Genomic DNA, 21,411 nt, shown 5'->3' on the forward strand with positions numbered 1-21,411 from the left:
TCTCGCATGCTTGCTGGGGGCCCTCCCTGCGGTTATTTCTCCCTCCTGCCCTTTATCCCAGCAAGACTCACGGCCATAAAGCCACACATATCTTGCATTTCCCCCTCCAAAGCAGGACTTTGCCTCTCCTGCTTCCACCCTTCCTGGGGGTGGGGGTTTCTCTAGGGACAATATAGGCTGCTATTAACATTCATGTTGAACTGAGTTGGTCCTTCAGTTCTTCCTAACTGGGAATTAAACTTCTGAATTTCCTAAGGTGCTCTGAGAGGCACAGCTATGGCTGTTAACAAAGGATTGCCATCTCCCAAGGCCTCTAGTTTCTAAGCAGCCAGTTTTATTGAAATGTTGCAAAGGTGACTTCCTCTGTTTCTCTTCCAGGGTGGTGGAGGACCACCAGGACCAGCAGGAGAACGGGGCAGGATCGGTCCCCTGGGGCGAAAGGTATGTCGTGACGAGCACAGGGCAGCACCAGCTAAAGCAGCCACGAAAAGCGGGTGGATAGGAGTGAGCTTAAAAAAATAATGGAAATGAACATTTTGGAGCAAAATCAGCTCATCTTCACTGGCTTGTGTAGTGTGGCTTAAAGCAAGGCTAAGCAGCAACGCTCTTTCATTAAGGTCCTATTTCACTGAGGAGACGGGGGAAAAGTAGTTGAGTGACAGCGGCTGCAAGATCCCTACGTAATTTTCCAGGGCAGATTCCCAGCCAGTGTCCACCCGGGAAGGTGGTCAGGCTGGACCTCTCAAGACCATCCCTATGACTTTCTCTCCAGATACGTGCCCACATCCTGGGTCATTTCTATGGCTGCTCCACTGCTGACTTGCACAGGCAAAACCCCCAGGGCATGGGAGCTTTGGTCTTTGAAGTGCTTAGAGAAGGCAAATATTAAAAGTGCCATCACTTGGGTAGGATTTCCCAGCATCCTATGCTACATCATTCAGGTTTCTTGAAATCACTGGGTCTGGCTAAAGAGCAAGCACTTTTACAGCTGTATAGGCCTAGTCATGCCTTTCTGCTTGCAAGGACCACTGCAGACTGCTTTTATTTAAAGACACCAATGCTTCTTGGATGGAAAAGACTTAGACTCCCCTGGAGTCTCAACATATGCTTTAATGGATGTTTCCTTCAGGGTGAGCCTGGAAACCCTGGACCCAAAGGGCCGAATGGGCAGCAGGGACCACGAGGAGAGATGGTAAGTATGGCCACGCACTCAGACCTTTAGGGATGCTGGACTAAACTCCCTCCTGGAGCAAATGGGCCACAGCCCTCCACAGCAGAGAGTTTAGCTCCCCTATGGACTTTGTATCTTGCATAAGAGAGGGAAACAGGTCTCATTTGTCTTCCTCTGGCAGCAGCATCGTTTGTAATGGTAGTCACTCTTAGGAGGTGAAATACATTCACTTCAAAACTGACCTTTAATAGCTCAGATCTGCCTGCAGAGCAGGGACTGTCCAGAGCAACACAGGGAGGATTATTAGCAAGGTACAGCACGGGGCATAGGCATCCCGTATGGAGGTGCTTGGCCTTGTCCTGGCTCATTGCATGAGGCGTAAATAGACACCCTGACTTAACTGCCTGTACTAGTCCAAATTATCCTATAAAGGGGATTTAGGGATTATCTGAGCCCTTTCATGGGGCCTCATTCTCCTCGCTTCATGTGATGAGGGGCCACGTGTGAAAAAATGGTCGGTGAAAATAAGGAAGGACAAGCGTGGGTCAGACACAACTATTAAGTACACACCCAGCACTGGCTGAGCTGGGGAGTCATGTCCTAGCCTGCTCCCCACTGCTGACTTCCACCTGGATTTTACATGTCCTGAGTACATGCTAAGCAGGTTTTAAATTTGATCTGTAGTTTTAGCACTGCTTTTTTTCTGCTTCTTTCTAACAAAAGTTTCATCTAAAGAAGGCCCTCCCAATGGTGTCAGTGGGTTCTCCCTATTGATGTCACTGAGCGCTGGATCTGTGATGTTAAAGCTATTCATGGAGGGCAGCACATTAACTCCCTTGGCTTTCCGATTTTAGGGCGATGACGGACGAGATGGAATTGGTGGGCTTGGTCCTAAAGGCAGAAAGGTATGCATAACCTCAGCACGTCCTTCTCGCCACATCCCTTACCAAGGACAAGGAACTAGCAAAGGTCACCACGCAGAGCGGCACAGAGCCTAGATAAAATCAGAGAGACTCCATATAGCCACAGAAATCAGCCCTAAGTGTAGCCTGGTGGAAAAATCAGGCAAGACTCTTTCAAACCCTTGCCCTCTGCTTTTGTCTTGGTTTTGCCACCATATATTAGGTTCAAGCAGGAAGCATGACCTTTTGGTAACTCTTAGCCAGGAATCCCCATAAGTATCTGTGGAGCTTTAAAAATAATAAACTAGCATCTCTGACAGCTCATTTACCATTGATACTAGCCTTAAAGACCTTAAAAACAGTAGCTGCTTTCTTTTCGTTAATCATATGTGGAACAACACTGTAAATTGAACTTGCAGTCTCTCTCATTTTTCCCTCTGTCATTTAACACCTTAAATTGCTGCAGATCTGTCTGCAGAACCAGGATTATTTTCTAAAACTCTTGATTCAAATAAACTCTTATGTTGTTTCAGGGAGAACGAGGCTTCATAGGTTACCCAGGACCCAAGGTACGGTGCGGCTGATGTACTACGCATTCCTTTTCCAAGCAATGTCGCAGTCCCCTGGTGTCCTGTGCAGATCTAGAGCTACTGTTTGTGTTTTTTCCTAACCTCAGGGAGCAGCTGGTGACCGTGGTGGTGTCGGAGGCCCTGGCCCTAAAGGAAACAGAGGCCGCAGAGTAAGTCTGACCATGATACAATTTCGCCTGGTAGGCCCTTCTGCGGGAATGGATGGATGGAAAGATGGGCACATTTTTCCCCCCATCTGCTGACCCACGCTCCTCTGAGCCCTCCTACAGACATTCATGGATAGCGGCCTCCTGGAGAAAGGAGGCATTTCTGCTGAATGAAAATGCAAGCCACTGTGAAAGGCCCTGCTGACCCTGCTTCAGAAACGTGCCTTGCCCTGCTGCCCTCCGGGGAAGCTTGCTGCCCATCAGAGTTTCCTTCCTCCCTCACCTCTGCTTCTGGTTGCTCGGTCATCTAGTCAGTGAATCAGAGGACTTCCCTGCTCTCTTTCTAGGGAAATGCAGGAGATCCTGGGACACCCGGTCAGAAAGGAGAGGTTGGATATCCTGGACCATCTGTGAGTGTTCATTGCATGAATGGCTGATCACACCTCAGGCTTCCCCACTGTTCCTGCCCTAGAAAACCTCCTGATTGCCCCCTCTGAGAAATGTGGGGTTGCCTAAGGGTACCAGGGATTGAAAGATATCTCCCACCTCCATCTCCTGCCATCTTGAAGTTGGGCAAATTCCTCTTCACTTGTCTTGGAGGCGTCTCTCTAAATTCCTGTCTAGCTAGTATCACCAAAAAATATTCACCAGTGCTCAAACTGCGATGCTCCGCAGAAGCAAAAAGTCAGGAGACAGGCATTTCTCGGGCACTAGGATTTCTGTGGTCACATGCCACTTAAAAGCAACTTCTAGGAAGTTCTCAGGTCTTTATTATTTATGCCCCCACTCAAGAAATACCGTGTGCATGACCAAACCTGACTGTTCCCCTCGCACAGAGCAACATGGAAAGGCCAACGTTATTTGGTTTGCTTTACACAGAAACTCAAACTAGAGCACCATAAATGGTGCTCCCCTTTTGGCTTTGGCCTTCGTTCGGTTTCCTCCACATCTTCCCACTGCAGAAGCTGTTGTGTTCTCAGGGCAGTCAGCGAATGGCTTTTTGTCCCTCCGTAAGTGGAAGCAGGAGGGGAGAAGTTGTGCCTTCTTGGCCTGGGCCACTCAGGGGTCCTCACCCATCCGAAAGCAGGGCTGACAGCAGTGAGGGCGCTCAGGGCCGAGGAGCCTGTCGGATCTGCCTTTTTCCCTGTGCTTGTCCCACGTGGGACATTTCCTTTGCAGCATTTGGTCCCGTGGAAACCTGCCAACCACAACAGCTAAATCCCACCCTGCAGCATCACGAGGACGTAGAGACATCTCCCACACAGAGCAGTTCAGGAGATGCTGCCAAGTCCATAGCTGCAGGGACCCCTGGCAAGAGATGGAGATTGTGTGGCTAGTTTTTCTTTTTCTTTCTTTCTTTTTTTTTTTAAACAATTGGAGATCACTAATCTGCTCAAAATGCTGGTGCTCCTTGAGCTCCCTTCAGCAGGCCTGAAAGCACGTGCATCACTCCTCTGACCCACTCTGGGGTTTTATTTTGTCCCTTTCCCCTGGGAACAGCCACTGGGTGCCCACGTACAGCAAGAACAGAACCAGAGGGGGACAAGATGTTTGAGGGAAGGCCACAAAATGGGCAAGGGGGAGGAAAGCACAAAACATGCCTCCTATACTCCTGGGAACTTCCCACTCCTGTCCTGCTTGGAGGAGGAAATAAAGCCAGGAAACAGCAGGTTTTGTTCAGCAGAGTACATGCTTCTCCAGAGGACTGGCTGGGCCTTGCTGATGCTTGAAATACAGTCAGGATTCCCCTCAGTTGCAGGTGACATGGCGCAAAGATATTGCTCCTCCTGGAGATTGTGTCTCACCTCCCACAAAGCTGGAAGGATGGAGCGGTGAGGAGGAAACTTCTACTGTCTCACCCCAATCTGCAGCCCTTATCTGGGCCTATGCTTAACATCCCCAAACTGTCCCTTGCCCACAGCCCTCATAAAGTGGGTGTGAAATCCCCCAGGTAATTATGGCATTTACAAGGCACTGACCCTCCACCTAGGAATGAATCTCGCCCCACGGCCCTTGCGGGGAGAAAAACAGTTGTAGCATTGAGGGTCTGGCTTGACTCATCATGTAGCAAGGTCAAGGAGGAAAGAAGAAAATGCTTCTTACCTGTTGCTGGAAACAAAGCTGAAAAAAAGCCAGGTTTGCCCTCTACTTGTGCATGATCCATGGTTAAACAGCAATCCCAAATGGCCTCACAGGACACCCCTAAAAGACACATTGCACTCAATCAATTTCATTTTGTTTTTCAAACAGGGACTTAAAGGTGATAAAGGAGACTCCAGAGATGTAAGTGTGCCATCATTTCACCCCTGCTGTTTTGAAATATTCTTCTGTTTATCCTATCACTTATCTTTTTCCCTTTTTCTCTCTTTTTTCCTTTTTTAAAGCAATGTGCGCTTGTCCGAAATATCAAAGACAAATGCCGTGAGTACATCAGTGCTTTGCTAATTCCCTGTCACTCACCTTGTCTGCTAGTCATGTTACATGAACTGCATTAACTGAACTGCTTCTTTCTCCATCTTTTCCACAGCTTGCTGCTATGGTAAGTCACCTCCGCTCCTTTAAATCCCATTATAACTATGTCTTTGGGGGCCAGATGCTCGCTGAGTCAGTAAATCAGCTCATGGGTGTCTGTGGCAGCATGAATGATTTACACCAGCTGAGGATCTGGTCCTTGCACCCTCATAAAAATATCTGGCACTAACTGCTCCTAACACACCTTCCTGGCAGGTCCCAAGGAGTGCCCCGTCTTCCCAACGGAGCTGGCGTTCGCTATCGACACCTCCTCGGGTGTCGGGAGGGAAGTTATCAACAGGATGAAGCAAACTGTGCTCAGAGTGGTTAACAACTTAACCATCGCTGAGAGCAACTGTCCCCGGGGTGCCCGGGTGGCACTGGTCACCTACAACAACGAGGTCACCACCGAGATCCGCTTCGCTGATGCCAAGAAGAAATCGAGCCTCCTCCAGCAGATCCAAAACTTCCAAGCGACTCTGACCACAAAACCACGCAGCCTGGAGACTGCCATGTCCTTCGTGGCCAGGAATACCTTCAAGCGCGCCCGAAGTGGGTTCCTTATGAGGAAGGTGGCCGTCTTCTTCAGCAACGGGGACACGAGAGCCTCCCCGCAGCTCAATGAGGCAGTGCTGAAACTCTACGATGCCGGGGTCATGCCTGTGTTCCTCACCAGCAGACAGGACCAGGCTCTCATCAGAGCTCTGGAGGTCGGTATCATGCGCTCTTACTCTCCTTTTTTATTTTTGACCTCAGTGCAGCTCAACAGGGGAGATCACTGGCATACTTCTGTTGGCTTTTATAGGCACTGCATCAAGCCCTTCAAGCACTTAACACTAAGAAAGTATTTCAGGGCAAACTCATCCAACTTGTCTATTAGGAGAGAATCCCACAATGCAGTGTGGGATGCTGCAAAATGCTAATAATCTCATAATGTTATGATGAGCCATTTGTATGGCTGCAGTGTGCCAGGTGCTAGATGAAACAGAAATGACGGTCCCCGTAGTGAGAAAGATATGACTGAGACAGAAAGGCAACAGGTGGGAAGGTAGAAGTACTGTGGCTTCCTTGGTAGAGAGAGAGCGCAGGGTGCTGGGAAGAGAATCTCTTAGAGTCAACCACAAAATTGCTCTCCCCTACTTGGAACTGAAAATAGCAGAAGATGCAATTAGTAATGCCATGTTTTTTTGTTTGCATATAACCCAGATCAACAACACAGCAGTTGGACATGCAATCGTTCTTCCAACCAGCGGCAGTCAGCTGAACGAAACCATCAGGAGACTCTTGACTTGTCACATTTGTCTGGGTAAAGCACACAGTTTCTACTCTAGACTGTGCCAAATCTTACTGGTTGCGCAGCGGTCAGTTGTCAGCAATGCAGACGGGAAGCCCAGTTGGGATTCTACCCTTTTGCTGCTGAAGACAAGGCATTCATACTCTTAGGCTGAGCAGAAAACATTGGCATTGTGAATGAGGCTCACTGATTAGCATGGGCGTTCTCCACTTTATAAAGAGAAGCTCCTTTTTTGGCCTGTTCCCATTTTGACATCCCAAAGGCCAACGGCTAAGCATTCTAAAATATGGCCTTCTGCCATTTATGACAGGGAGCTTCAGGGATCTCTTTGGACAAAGGAGTGCATGAAAAATACTAAATGCATAACTAAATGTGCTTTGGGATGAAATGACTTTTGTATCGAGTAACAGATGGGTGAATGCCCATGGCTTGGTAGTATTTCATATGACACAAGGGATTTTAACAGGCACAAGGGATGATCGTCTTCAGTTCATCCAAATGAAACTTTCTGTATTTCTTCCCCAGATGTGTGTGACCCTGACCCTGTCTGTGGCTTTGGTAGTCAGAGACCTGTATTCAGAGACAAAAGGGCAGCCCCAACAGATGTGGACACCGACATAGCCTTCATCATGGATAGCTCAGAGTCCACCACCCCTCTGCAGTTCAGTGAGATGAAGAAATACATTTCCCACCTCGTAAGTAACCTGGAAATCAGCTCTGACCCAAAAAGATCTCAACACCATGCAAGAGTTGCAGTTCTCCAGCAAGCTCCTTATGAATATGAAACCAACTCAAGCTTCTCACCAGTAAAAACGGAGTTTTCACTAACTGATTATGGATCCAAAGAGAAGATTATTAATTACCTACACAACCAAATGACCCAGCTCTATGGCACAAGGGCTATGGGAAGTGCGATTGAACACACAATGGCTCATATTTTTGAAACCGCACCAAACCCTCGGGATCTAAAGGTCATAGTTCTGATGATGACTGGAAAAGTGAAAAAACAGGAACTTGAGTACCTGCAAAGGGTTGTTATTGACGCCAAATGCAAAGGATATTTCTTTGTTGTCTTGGGCATTGGCAAGAAGGTGAATGTCAAGAATATCTACAGCCTAGCTAGCGAGCCCAATGATGTGTTCTTCAAGTTGGTCGATAAGGCAGGAGAGCTTCACGAAGAGCCCTTACTACGCTTTGGGAGACTGCTGCCGTCTTTTATCAGAAGTGAGTATAACATCCCTCAGCCAAAGTACTATGAAAAGGGCAACACAGGACATCAGTGCGGTTGATCTGCCAGGTTTGGTCTGTCTGACTGTTTGCTGGGTGGGCTCTGGCCTGATCACCTCTTTGGGCCAGTGAGTCCCACTGAAGTGATCCTTTTCTCCAGTTTCTTTTTACCCGCTTGGTCTGTTCTGTTACTTCTCATGGGTCTGTCTAGTTGAATCTGTCTCTTTCTTTGGTCTCCCTGTCCTGTGCTAGTCTTTTAGTCTGTTGGTCCATCAAGTCGATTCTGCACATCTATTGAGTCTGACTCGGTCTCTGCGGTCCCGCTGGTGTGGCCTGACGTGATCCAGCGTGGCCGGTGGGCAGTTTTGCTACGTGCAAGAGGTGGTGTCCCACTGGGTCTGCTTCTGCCGGGTCACTTGGGCCTCTGCAGCACAAATACCAGGCTAGCGCTGACCCAGACCCCCTGAATACCCAGTAAATCTTTCTTCCTGACTTCAACATAAACATCTTGTCTAGCAGACAGAGATCTGGTGTTGCTGTATTCAGATCTATGAACCAGACGAACAGGAGTCTTTGTTCAGAGATAAATAATGTTGCTGTGTTTGGGATGCACAGACCGTACCTTGAAAATCCGTACCTCAGCATAGCTAGAGATCCCAAGCCAGATCTCCAGCGAGAGCCAGCTGGCAGATACCCTAAACAGGTCTGGCCAGCAGGGACAAAGAAATGAGCTCCTACTAGAAAAACTAGTTTTATCAAAAAAAAAGTCCTGACAATCAATCTACTGGGCTAACAAAGCACTAGTTCAGGAATGTCTTCCAGTAGAATAGGAAGCAAACATCTGCACATCTTTCCCTGCAAATAAATGTTTAGGTTTCCTCTGTTAGGTTTTTTCCATTTACTGCTTACAGGAGTCCTGGAAACTTCTAACTGTTGGAAAAAAATATTAACTGTGTGGTTACAAGTGCTCTGTTATAGGGATGCTGTTTACATGTGACAGACTAAGACGTATACCGCTCGCAGTAGTTACTGCTCTCCTGTTTATACGTTGGGATAACAAATCTACCAGCCTTGGATGCTGCAGTAACCGCATCAAGTTTCAAGAGATATTACATAGCCTTTAACGGAGCAAGCAAAGAGAGAAGAATGCTTTTAATTAAGAAGGAGTATATGTAATGCAATGTTGACAGATAACCGCCATCCTCAAAGGCAGTGTTTAATGCCAGGCTCTTTGTCTCCAGGTGATTCTGCTTTCTACCTGTCTCCAGAGATAAGGAAACAGTGTGAGTGGTTCCAGGGTGACCAGCTAGCCAAGAACCTCAGTCACGCTGGGCACAAAGCAGTGTAAGTACCTGTTTGTCTGCAGGAGAGGGAGCTTTGCTGACAGTGTATGTGGGGCAAAAGCACTCATTTCTCAATTTCTGCTTGGAAAAAAGGAAAAAGCAGCTTCAATGATAAATTAGGATTATCAGCCTCTTACCAATTTCTTTAGTGCTGTATCAAAGGAGCCACAAATCTCTCTACTAGAGAAAGCTAGAGAAGCACACATATAATTTTAAATTTGTGTTTAATTTCATATTTAAATATATATTAAGGGTACGAAGGAAGCATATGCTACTGTCATCACTCAGGTCAGGAATTCCAGAAGTGACTAGTAATTTGGTGTTTTCCACTTGAAGCACCAAGAACTTTGCTTTCAGATGCAGGACCTATCACACAACATATCCCACTACTCTATGAACAGGTACGTGGCTCCTGATGCAACTATCAGCAGAACCGCGAGTGCCAGCACCACCGCAACTGCCAGCGTCAAGCCTGTTGCAAATACCAACGCCCGCGCCAGAACCACCACCGCCGCGAGCACCACTGCCCAGACAAAAGCCCCGGCGCAGACCCCAGCGAGCACCACGGCCCAGGCCAACGCCACCGCACAGACCACAGCGAGCACCGTGGCCCAGACCAAAGCCACCGGCCGCAGCACAGCAAACAACACGGCCACTGCAGGCGGCAGGAAGAAACACGCCGGTATGTGAAAAGCCCATTTGCTTTCAGTGTTTTCACTGTAGCTTGGCTTAGCTAAATTTTGCTGTTTATGGTGATCCATACAATGAGGTTGTCTGAATGCTCAGAGGGTAAAATAGTGGTTGCGGTTTGTTCAGCACTTAATCAGTGCTGGAAACCTATTGGGGAATGATGAACTTCTTCCATGTGGGCAAAGTAAGCGTAAAAGAGCTTTCCCGTGTGCTCTAGCAAGGGGGTGCAAGCACCTCCGCACTAGGTGAAGCAAGTAACGGAGAACATGTGTTGAAGCACCGAGACGCTAAACTGGTCAATGAGCATGTCTCCATATAAATGGGGCAGTTGGCTTTTGCAAGCGGCAATGCTTTCATCAGCTTGCAAGGAACAAACATTTCTGGACATCTCTTGTTCCACTGCTGCTTCCAAGTAACACTTCTAAAGGCCCCATCCAATACTCTGCCAGAGCCTTGTCCAGAACAGCAAAGCTTTTCACCGACAGTTTCTTTGACCTAAGGTTATGTTAGATCTTAAGCAGCTTTTGCTTTAAGATCTTCAGCCATATAGTGAAGCCCTCTCACCCTGGAGCAGACAGGTTTGCAGTTGTTGGGGATGCTATGCTGGGAATTGTAAGCATATTATAAAAGGCTTATTTTGATTTGCCTTCTGACTGTTTCTAGATCGCAGCAGGTTATTAAGAAAAATCACTTGGTGCTGGGCACCTGAGATGCCCAAAGCCACCAGCCACCTCTGCACAGCTTGGTTTTCATGTTCCACAGCTGGCTGCAGCCAAATTCAGTCTCTGTGGCCTGGAAAAGAGTGCCTCCAGCACTAGGCCACCTTTTCCCTAAGACCTTTCCTGTTCAAAGTCCTCACTTAGTGTTTATTTTGATTTTGAATTGCAGCAAAGACAAATGACATCCAGATCACAGATGTCACCGAAAACAGTGCCAAGCTGCGCTGGGTCAGCCCGGAGCCTTCGAACTCCTATGTTTTTGAAATCACCATCACCTTAGCACATGACCACTCTCTAGTCCTGAAGCAAAACCTAACTGGCACTGAGCGCATCATCGGAGGCCTCAGGAGCGGACAGAAGTACCTTGTAGTCATTACCGGCTACCAGAAATCCCAACCCAGAGTGACCTACACAGGAACATTCAGCACAAGTAAGTGCCCACTGGAGAAAACAAACATTTGTTTTTCAACTTAAGATGTTGGACAGAAAAAAAAAAAAGGAAAAACTGCGTTAGTGATGGTAAATCAATTGGTAACTATGATCCAAGCCCTGACAATGCTCAGTTGTGTCCCTGTATGTCTTGCATCCTACAGCCCAGCCGCAGGACCCCGTTGTGAAACAGTGAGAATATGTTGCTTTGGCAAAGGCAAGTTGACACTTCAGGGGTGTTAAATCAACCCAGATTGTGGCAGAATTAAAGCTAGTCCCAGAGGGTTATTTGTCTTATTGTGCATGCAGGAGGCTTTACACAATGTGTCTTGGTGGGGTCCAGCAGGCATTGCTGTAATTAATAATGAGAGTTAAACTAGGCTGACACAGAACAAATTCAGCCCAGCCTGACTGCAAAATAAGCAAGGAAAGATGTTTTTCAAATGGCGATTTCCATAGCCACCTAACTGCTTTGCATAACATGTTATCCAATTATTATAGAAGGGATTAAATGGTGAGTTTAATCCTTTGGGAGCTCACATGTGCAGCTCACCAAACCCTTTGGCATAGCCAGGAGTTGCTCTATAAGACTAAGCCAATATTTTTATAGCTTGGCACAGGTGGTGTGGAGAAGCTTGTGCTGGTCCTGCCAGTGCTGTGTTTGGCTCATTCTGGCACTTCAGAGCCTCTTCCAATGCTTGCAGGAAGTCTTTCCATTGACTTCAGCGGGTTTGGAGCAAGCCTGAAGTCTCTTACCTTCATGAGCAATAAATGTGCCCACAAAAATGTTGAGAAAAAGACATTGCTGTGTAGAAGTAACATTTGCACACCATGACTTGAAGTCCATGATGCCAAGAGGAACTGCATTGCCTATAGAGTAAATCTAGAAAGGGAATAAATTGGGCTAAAGCCACCTATACCCACAAGCTGCTACCTGGACCACGGGGTTGCACTATCTCCAGTCACCCAAAGCCACACATGATACTTCCCCCACCACAGGAGAGCAGATCCAACTGTTCCTGTGGCTCTATCCCTCTCCTGCCCTTCAACCCCATGGAAGATGAACCACAGTTCATCCTGGGAAGGGCAAGATGCAATATGATGCAATCATGCAGAGCATGATGCAATATGAACTGCATTCTCCTTCCTACCACAAGGGATTTCTTCCACCAGGGAAGTCCTCGGCAACATAGTCCCCATAGGTTTGTGAGGCCATTATGGGAGGACAGAGGTCAGAGCATCTCTAAAGGCCTTCATGCAACACCTGGAGAACCCCTGAAGGTTACTGGGGGGAGGGGGGGAAGACTACTAGATCTATCATGACCTACTTTTTCTCCTGGAGAGTGTAATATTTTTTCTATAATCCCTGCCCTCTCTAAGGCCAGAGGAGCAAATACAAGTTTAAGCTAGAGTGCTCATGGCCACTGCTCCACAGTCACTGTCCCGTTGCATGCTGTGCAGCGAGCGGGAGGCGAGCTGAAGCAGCTCTTCATGGGGGGGACTGGGAGAATCTCCTCTGGAGTCACCACCGAAGGGAGAGCATGGCCGCGCAACAGAGCAGTCCGCTGGGGAGAGCAACGTGAATCTGTCCTGGCGCTGCTGGGCGGTCATGCATTACTCATGGAGTCAGCTGCATCCAATAAACATTTCTGAAACGTATGTGTTAGGGTAAACAGATCCAGGCCTGACTCCTGCAACTAGCGTGTCTCACGTTCCCCTTGCTAGAACGGGGGCCAGCGATTTTGTTTACTTCTACGCCTTGGCTATTCAAAGCAGCCTCCTCCGCTCCTGCCTGCGGCGATGCTCTGGCTGCAGACTCCTGCCTGATGGTGGTGGAGCTCACCCAGAGCTCTGCTGCAAGATCCTTTTCCCTTTGGCTGACCGCTGTTTCTGCTCCCCCAGAGACCCCGCCACAGCCCAAGGTAGCCCTGGCCAACGTGATGCTGAACACTGAGCCGCTGGAAAGGCCCGAAAGTGGTGAGTACCGGCGCCGGCGGGAGCACTGAAACACGGGGCTCTGCCAGGCCCTGCCTGCACCACAGCCAGGATTCCCACCAGGAGCCTGGCCATTCGCACCAGCCTTCCCATTGCCCTCTCCACAAACCCGGAGCAGGAATGGCCCCGCTAGGGCCAGAGAAGCTGCGACAACCCAGGCCTCCACTTTGCAGAGCCTCCTACCTTTGCAGGGCTTGCGGGGTCTATGCCCCATGCCTGATCCAGAGCTCCCTGAAGTCGCTGTGAGCTTCGTGAGGGACTTGGACTGATACCTGTTCCCTAGATCACTGGGAAGGGTTGAGTTAGGGCCCAAGCACATGCTGCTCTCCAGACCTCCGCTGCCAGGGGCACTCACAACACTGCAGTATCCCCAGCTGACCTAGATGTAGATATAGCTGAGCAGCACCTGATGCTTGTTTACACAATCTCTCCTGATCTGGGGCAGAGAATGGGTCTTGGTTTAACACAGGGCTCTAAACAAGCGAGTGTCCAACAGTGAAAGGAGAGCAGGGGATCCAGTGCTGAACAGTGGAGTACAATTCAACTAAATTATAGTCTCTCTCTCCAGTTTAAGCCCAGCTACCCTTCCCTTTTTTCTCTGCATCATTAGCTTATCATAATAAAACATTCATGAGCAAGCTGTCAGATCCTACTCTATCGTTCATCACATTAACCTGTTTTAGTCACCCATAAGCGTTGTAGCTGTTAATACCTCATCTCATCGCTTTCATTGACGTCACGCTCATTACATCAACACTACTATAGTCAATCGTACTGGAAGTGCCAGGCTGTAACTCTTCTTCCACAAATGTGGAAGGGCCCCCAGCCTTCATAAAGCAGCGTAGTCCTGTTGCTGGCACAGGTTTTGGATCTGGCATACAAACCTTGTCCTCCAAACAGTCACTCTCCTGGGGGGTTTTTAAGCCCATTTGGTCCCACCATAGCTCATTTGCTTTGTAAGGAGATTCAACAATGTGGAGAGATGGTGGTTAAGCACGTTGAACGACGGTAAGAATTTCAGAGCTGCCGCCGGGGTCTGGACGTTCATGTCAAATGGGAAGGGCGGGGAGCTCAGGCCAGGCTGCCTCCAGCCTGCTGAGGACACCAGTGGGGTTGGCTGCCGTGGACGGGCCACGGGGCTGGCTCCAGGGAAGGAACATTTCATTTCTCTGTCTTGTTGCATGTCCCATCATTGCTGCGATGCTCTGAACCATTCCTCTCTTCTGCACTTGCAACATCCCACCCTTTCCATGTTTCCACTCATGCTGCATAGACTTATTCTCCTCTGCCACCACCTGGATTGTCTCCCCAAGGTGAAAACCACCCCCTTGGCTTTAACCCATCAGCCATTTGGAAACGAGAGCTGTAGCGTTGGGTAGGTCCGTCAGCCTGAGCGGAAGATGGATGCAGCGTGCGCTCTGCGGGCTAGAAGGAACAAAGCTGCACTGAAATCCTTTAGCTAGCTGACCGCAAGTACATTGAACCTGGGGTTTAAATGTAGATGCAGACATTTACTGCGAGCATCCCTGCCCAAGAATTTACAGCAATAAGCAATCCGGGGAAAACGTTGCCTGAAGGCCTCCAAGGATGGCACCACCCCTCTGGAGTCCTTCAGCAGGCCAAAGACATTAACCAGAGCAGGGGATCTGGAGAGCGTTGTTGTTTAACTGAGTCTTCTCCAGTCCTCTGTGCACAGGGTCTGCCTTAGGAGACAGGCCGCGCATAAATCTTCCCACATACCTCCGAGAAAGCCCCAAATTCTGCAGTCCTTATATAGGCAAAGCTGCTGCTAGCAAGGATGGCCTTTCTTTGCTAATAAAAACACTGGGATTTGGTCCTAACGTATCATTTCTGGGCAGGAAAGGAATATGTGCTTAAATCCTCGTTAAGGCGTTTAAAATCTACCAGGTGTGGCTTGCCTTTAAAACTAAAATAAACACACTTAAAAAATTAACGTTAACGCCAAGACAAATAGCTTTGAAAATAGACAGGGGTAATTGTCTGAGGGCCCGATCCAGGGAGTAAAAGGCTCCTGCCGCTCTGGCTCAGGGGCTTCGGGTTTGGGGAGGTGACGAAACCAAGAGCAGGGAGAGGAAAGCCGGAGGCCTGGGAACGCTTGTATATAGAAATACAAGGAAACAGAATCACAGAGCTGTGACCCAAGTCACCTGCAAAGGCTTGATCCAGCCCCTTTGGTTCCCATCATTTTTGAATGCTTGTTTTTTTTTTTGTTTAGCTGAGTCTCTTTGCTTTTTGAGCTTTTAACCCTTTCAGAATCATTCGACCTTTGCGCATTTTGCAACGCAGATTCGCCAGACCCTTGCTTGCTGGACTATGACATGGGCATACAGTGCAAGGACTATCACGTTGTGTGGTTCTTTGACTACAAAAACAAGATCTGCAGCCAGGTTTGGTATGGTGGCTGCGGTGGTAATGCCAATAGATTTGGGACTGAAGCTGAATGCATTAGCAAATGCTTGAAACCATGTAAGTACCAAGTGGGGGTTAATCCTTTTGCATTTTCTCGTATTGTCAAACAATGTTTGGATCAGAGAGAAAACAGAGTTTAAAAATCAAACCCACACACTTTTTTCCTCCAACAGCAGCTGAGAAAGCAATGCAGCAGCCACCCCTTGAGAAAAGATTATTGTCAGGTAAAACAAAAAACCCATCACAGAACAAAGCACATCCATGATTTCACCTTGACCATTCCACGGCATGTGGCTGCTCTCGCCAAGCTTGGCCGAGACGAGATCACCAGTAACGTGGAGCTGGTTTTCTTTTGCTCCTTGACATGACTGGGTCCCGTCACCCGCTCTGCACGAGCACCCCGGCTGCCTGCCTGCCCCTGGAGATGCCACGCTTGCACGGCCCGGCGCAAACCACAGCTCACGCAAAAGCATGCGCTGGATTTCGCGAGACGCATGCGGCCCCCGAACCAGAGCGCGGCGCGGTCCTAAAGCAACCTGTGCTGTCCGTGTTGCCGCTCGGCAGCGGGCCCCTTGCCGAGACACAAAGAACGGCAAACGTTACAGCGCCTGGCACCAAAATCCCTGACAGAAAACAACTCCGCATGGCTTGGCTCTTGAATGCAGATGTTTAAATAAAAATCAAGGGGTGAGGAAGAACCGCATAGGAAAATTGCAATGAACTCCTCTCCCCAAGAAATTTCTGCGATTAGGGGTTATAGTTTGCAAACCTCCTAGGTTTTCAAGACCCAAGAAGAAGGCAGAGACTTGGAATCACCTGTGCCGGTTAAACAGGGACGGGTTCAGGACAGGAACCCGCTCGCAGCAGCGTCTTGCTATCCCAATAACCTTGTGACACTGTTTCAGGGCCCCTTCCCAGAGTAAGGAAAGAAATCTAGGAGCAAAATGAGCACGGGTACCTAGTGGCAAGGCTTTAACCCTGAGAGTGGCACAAAAGTGTTTGAAAAGCCAAACTAAAGGCCCCCCAACAGTTTATTTTGCCCCTGCAGGGGCAGCTGCTTATGAAAAGAGATTGTAAGGTGCTTCTGTGCTGGCAATAGGCATCACGGGCAAAGATCCTGTGGTTGCAACTTGAGGACTTTCAGCCAGAGGAAGCATATGGTTTTTGCAGAAACCTATGGCTTCAGTTTGGCCAAGGATCTTATCTCTACTTCCAGTTTGGCCAACAATTTCAGCTCCCGATTAAACATGTCCTGGAGCATCACTGGTGCAGAAACTGGAAGTGTCTCTTTACGGAGGAGGACGCCTTCTTGAGGGCTTTTCTCCGGGGGGTGCGTGTTTCTGCTAGCCCGGGCCCAGAGACCAGCCCCTTCTGATCATCATCACATGCCTTGATGATGTTTCCAGCCACTGTTGTTCAGGCTAAATTGATATTTCATCAACTTGGCGCCATTCTGCCCCGGGCAGATAGACAAGAAAAGCAAGCGAGGGGCCCGGCGGGGATGCTCGCGTCTCTGCCCTCCCCACAAGAGTCCCTCTCTCTAGTCACCAGCTTTTTGTTTGCTGCAAAACCAGGGATTGAATCTATCATGGAAAAAGAGACACAAGAGTTCACAGCCAGACCAGTACAGGAGCCAGGTGCAATACTGAGAAATAAGTTCATCTTCCAAATCCTCTTTGGGAAGGAAGCGATGCTCCAGACCCATCTCCCAAGTAAAGCCTTGCAAATTCTGCCATAACCTTTATTATTATTATTATTATTTTTTACCATGGCAAAATTTAATGTAAGTGCATCTGAGGAGCCTAGACATTTCCCCAGAATTAAACCCCCATTTTGTGATGGCCACCCCGTCTTTTGAATCTGCCAAAGCCGGCCACAGCTTAAAACACATTTTAATTCACTAGCACTTGCTCGCCAGTGATCCTTTGAAATTATTAGATAAGCTTTTGTCTCTTTTGTTGTGTTTTGGCATTGGGCTTTTCGGGGGGGTGCATGCAGAAGTTCAACTGCAAAGGGATCCCTGGGAATACTGAGCAGTAACTGTTCGAACTGGGGCTAGATGTTACTAGATGAGGTTTGATTAAGTCACATCGTCTGTGCTCCGAAAGCGGAGGTGGCGCAAGCCCGCGTGGTGCGAGTATGAAGGGCTGCAACCCGAACACCAGGACTCGAGTGAATTTTCAGCTAATATAATGCAGAAGTCTGCCTTGAAGCCAGCACTGAAACTGGATCTGCTGCTAAAAACGGTAGTTGAATTACCCTGTGCGTCAGCTGATCCAGAGTGCTAATTCCACTCCGAAAGAGAATAAAGGGGCAAAAAACCATCTAGCTGTCTAGACCCTGGGCCGTGGAGAAAAATTATATTACGCCTCCCCTGAGCTGGATGTTTTCTTCGCTGGCTGGATTGCCCGAAGGGTGCACAGGCTTTGGGGCCGACTCATTCCTGCATTCGCATCTGCTGGCTTTCAGTAGTTTGGAAGGCAGAAAAGAAGGGAGACGGATTTAAAAACAATTTTTAAAGAAAGGAAAAGAGCCTGCCAAAGGCCTGAGGAAGCTTTTGGCTGTAGGACTCCAATAGCAAAGCTGAATTGAAAGGTCAATATTGATTTCAAATTCCAAGGAAAAACAGGGATTAAAAAAGAAATCCTACATCCTGAGGCTGCATATATAACCGAACAAATAAAACCATCAATGGCCAGGATACTCCTTTTAAAAATGTCTTCTCCCCCAGAAAGGAGGTATTACCAGCTCCTCTTATCTAAGCAGCAAATGCAGTGCTAAAAAAAAAACAATAAATCTCCGTCACAGCTGCAGCACAGAGCCCGGACAACTTGAGGTTGACCCGTTGCACGATGGAGTTTCTTTTAGCACAGACCCTTTCCAACGTACTCGCTCACAGCTCGGAGCGACTCCTGCAAGTGGGAGAGGGAAAAAGGAGTTAAAATGCCAAGGCAGAAGCGATTTCTTTTTGGCAGGCTCTGTGCAGAAGCAGAGCAGCACCGAGGTACACCCACGCGCTCAGACGCTTCGGCGAGAGCGGCCTGAGAGGTCTGCGATGCCGATTGCTGTATTTACGCGTACTGGTTCTCCGTGCTCCCGGCCCGTCTTCGAGGACTTACTGTAGCATTCCTGTGCTCTGAGCAGCTGCCAGCACCCGCCGCAATTTCCTTTAAAGTAAACCTGCCACCACGGCTTTTTTCTTTGCTAGGATTCATTGCCAGACCTACTTTCTAGTCAGGGTTTCAGGGACAGGCTTCTGTGCCCTTCCTCCCCTGAAAACATTCAGAGGGTTTAATATGCCTTTCCTTTAATCGACCCCCAAAGAAACTTGCTTGCAGATGCACCCTATATATATTCACCCTATATATTCACCCTGTATCCATCTATTCTTTCATATATTCAACTCGTTGATAGGTTGGGACTCTGTTTCTGGTAGGATAGAGGCCTGGCAGGATAAAGGATCAGTCAACCCGCCGTAATTAGTGACTGACGGCTTTTTCCTATTGCCAGGTGGAAGCAGAATCACAGAAAAGTGAATATAAAATTCTTTTTGCCAGCATCAGTCGCTCGTTCTCGCAAATCCTTCACTCACATGAGTGGTCCTAGGATCACAGCTAGCTCAGGGACCTTCTCTGTTAGCAAAGGGCTACTTCTCAGAGCCTTGTACGGTTCGAAAAGGGACTTCAGAAAGCCTTGGGACTGTTAACCACGATTTCAGAGAGAGACAAGTCCTGTAAGTAGCTTGACTTTTGGCCCCCCCAGGTTATAGTGCCTTACAACAGGCACAAGCACTGCCTACAAGGAGCAGAAATCATTAGTCGTTAGATCAGGCTCAAGCGAGGTACACCAGCATCAGGCAGCACGCACGGGCAGCGAGGGCGCACGCGACGCGGGCGCAGGACCCCGCATCTGTTGCTGAACCTTCCCGCTCCTGCTTTTATTTGCAGTCACAGACATCTGCCGGCTGAAAAAAGACAAGGGGACCTGCACGAAGTTCGTGCTGAAGTGGTACTACGACACGGAGACCAAGAGCTGCGCCAGGTTCTGGTACGGCAGCTGCGGAGGCAACGACAACAGGTTTGACACGCAGGAAGAGTGTGAAAAGGTTTGCGCTCCTGGTAAGTAGTGCGCGCCCAGCTGCTGCACATCTGGAGAGGAGGGCCAGGGAGTTCCCTGGCGTGGGAAGGCACCATGTCCTAGCTCGAGCGGCGCAGCGCGGTGGTGCCCCTGTATTTACACCAGCAGAAGTCTGGTGCGTTGCTGTAGCTAGAGCAGGCTGGTTTTAGCGTGCTGGACTGGCCGCAGGAGAAGTTCCTGGCAATTAGCTGGGTAATAGCTTCTAAAAAAAATAACCCGGACAGGCTGTGAATTGATTATGAAGCTTTTTGGTTAAAAATCCTGCTCTTCACCACATTCACCCGTCCCTCGCTGCAGCCTGGCCTGTTTGGCGTGCTGCTGAAGTCAATGAGAGTCACGCATTGGCATCAGTGCGCCGTAGTAAGCCCATCATCTCTGTTTGGAAAGCCAGGCTGATCTCCAGGCACGTTACAATGCCTTTTCTCCTTCCAAGAAGGACTCGTCCCCACCACGAGGGGTAACAGAAGGGTTTTCCTTGCCGTCTTCACCAGGCAGAGCCTCCTCTTCCCACCATGGCTTTTCTCCTCCCTCCTTTTCTCCTCCTTTCATGCCCATGCACAAAACAACCTCATTCGTTTCCTCTTTCTCCATCCCACCTTTGCAGGTACCATCAACCCTGGCGTTGTGACGACAATAGGAACATAGAGGCAGCCACCTGCCAACACATACCTCGGAGACAACCAGGAGCGTCGGCCGTTGCCACCTTACCCCTGTAGAAGCTAAGGGTATAGACTACCTTGCACTGTACTATTTCATGCTTTTACCTTCCGAGCAAACCTTGAAGAAAGTGTTTTGCTGCATGACCTATCAATATGGTGCTAAACTGTTTGTGGACTGAGTGCTACATGTGTCCGGGTTATATTGTATAGCTTCAACATTACAAAATATTTACCTAATTGCAGATTGTTATCGTGTCTCAACATGTCTCTAAATTACCCTTTCTTTCTGATTCCGGCAGTCTGCCTACCTAAGGCGATGTAAAAATTAGAAAAAAAAATCATAATAATAATTTCACTGCAACTGTTACATGCTTGCTTTTATCATTTTCATAACTGAGCATAACTTTACGTGGAAAGCCTTTGTGTAAGAGAGTAGCTAATTCTGATAAACAAGCGGTTCAATTTTTCATTCTTTTGTTTTTTCCTTTCGCTGGATTAGATTTCAAACTAGATCTCTTGTATGCATTTGTACCATATGTGGCCAACCGAACTAGCAAGGAAAAGGAAGCAAGGTTTCTGAATGCAAATGCACTGCTGGGACCAAGGCCTCAGTTAAAGAAGTCTTAAATTGTGGTGTAGAATGTCTCTGGCATTCTTCTAATGTTGTATGTTTTATAAAATACAAAGCAAAGCAATTTTGGGGGGCGGGTGGGTGGGATGGGAATTTTATTTTTATTGTGGATTCTGTTTCAGGAAGTCTATACAAAGAACTTTTAAATAAAGTCTAATGGAGGTTTTGAGAAACTCCTGCTCTTGTCCCCCTCTTTTAAGAAAGCCACGGTGGCCATCGGTGGGGTGATTTGTTGCATGTCTTGCCTCCGTCCCTCCCAGCCGGAGGGCCTCGAGGGACGGGCAGAGCCCTCCCGGGTGCCGGGGGCCGGCCTCCCCAGAGCCCTGGGCCACCGGAGCAGCCTCCCTGACGTGCCGCTCCACCAGGGTCCCAGCCTCCTGCCCCACCGGCTTCTGGGCGCTGGGTCCACTTGTAGGCCAGGCCCAGTGTCTAGAAGTTACTTATTTGGAGGGAAATGCCAGTGACCCTTACAGGGAGGATGGCTGTAGGGTGGGAATTCAAGGGGAAATATCACTGAGGTGCTGCTGGCCACCCGGG

The 21,411-nt window shown here is 48.6% G+C and overlaps 1 protein-coding gene across 15 annotated transcripts in view; it reads left to right on the forward strand.

The window, feature by feature from the left end:
- Positions 1-21,047, forward strand: part of COL6A3 (collagen type VI alpha 3 chain) — a 67,303-nt gene extending 46,256 nt beyond the window's left edge. For 9 of the 15 annotated variants that reach the window (XM_064515386.1, XM_064515392.1, XM_064515396.1 and 6 more), the window contains 20 exons: positions 379-441; positions 1,130-1,192; positions 2,026-2,076; positions 2,607-2,642; positions 2,750-2,812; positions 3,157-3,219; positions 5,060-5,092; positions 5,194-5,230; positions 5,337-5,348; positions 5,537-6,030; positions 6,527-6,626; positions 7,140-7,838; positions 9,083-9,185; positions 9,586-9,866; positions 10,763-11,023; positions 12,925-12,999; positions 15,292-15,504; positions 15,621-15,671; positions 19,395-19,565; positions 20,189-21,047. In XM_064515386.1, coding sequence (XP_064371456.1) covers positions 379-441; positions 1,130-1,192; positions 2,026-2,076; positions 2,607-2,642; positions 2,750-2,812; positions 3,157-3,219; positions 5,060-5,092; positions 5,194-5,230; positions 5,337-5,348; positions 5,537-6,030; positions 6,527-6,626; positions 7,140-7,838; positions 9,083-9,185; positions 9,586-9,866; positions 10,763-11,023; positions 12,925-12,999; positions 15,292-15,504; positions 15,621-15,671; positions 19,395-19,565; positions 20,189-20,229 — 2,910 coding nt within the window. In that variant the 3' untranslated portion in view covers positions 20,230-21,047. The remainder of the gene's footprint in view (positions 1-378; positions 442-1,129; positions 1,193-2,025; positions 2,077-2,606; positions 2,643-2,749; positions 2,813-3,156; positions 3,220-5,059; positions 5,093-5,193; positions 5,231-5,336; positions 5,349-5,536; positions 6,031-6,526; positions 6,627-7,139; positions 7,839-9,082; positions 9,186-9,585; positions 9,867-10,762; positions 11,024-12,924; positions 13,000-15,291; positions 15,505-15,620; positions 15,672-19,394; positions 19,566-20,188) is intronic. The other 6 variants (XM_064515387.1, XM_026104687.2, XM_064515388.1 and 3 more) reach the window with 6 other exon arrangements.
- The last annotated feature ends 364 nt before the right edge of the window (positions 21,048-21,411 follow it).

The sequence above is a fragment of the Dromaius novaehollandiae genome, chromosome 7 (assembly GCF_036370855.1).
Source record: "Dromaius novaehollandiae isolate bDroNov1 chromosome 7, bDroNov1.hap1, whole genome shotgun sequence".
Classification (NCBI taxonomy): Eukaryota; Metazoa; Chordata; class Aves; order Casuariiformes; family Dromaiidae; genus Dromaius; species Dromaius novaehollandiae.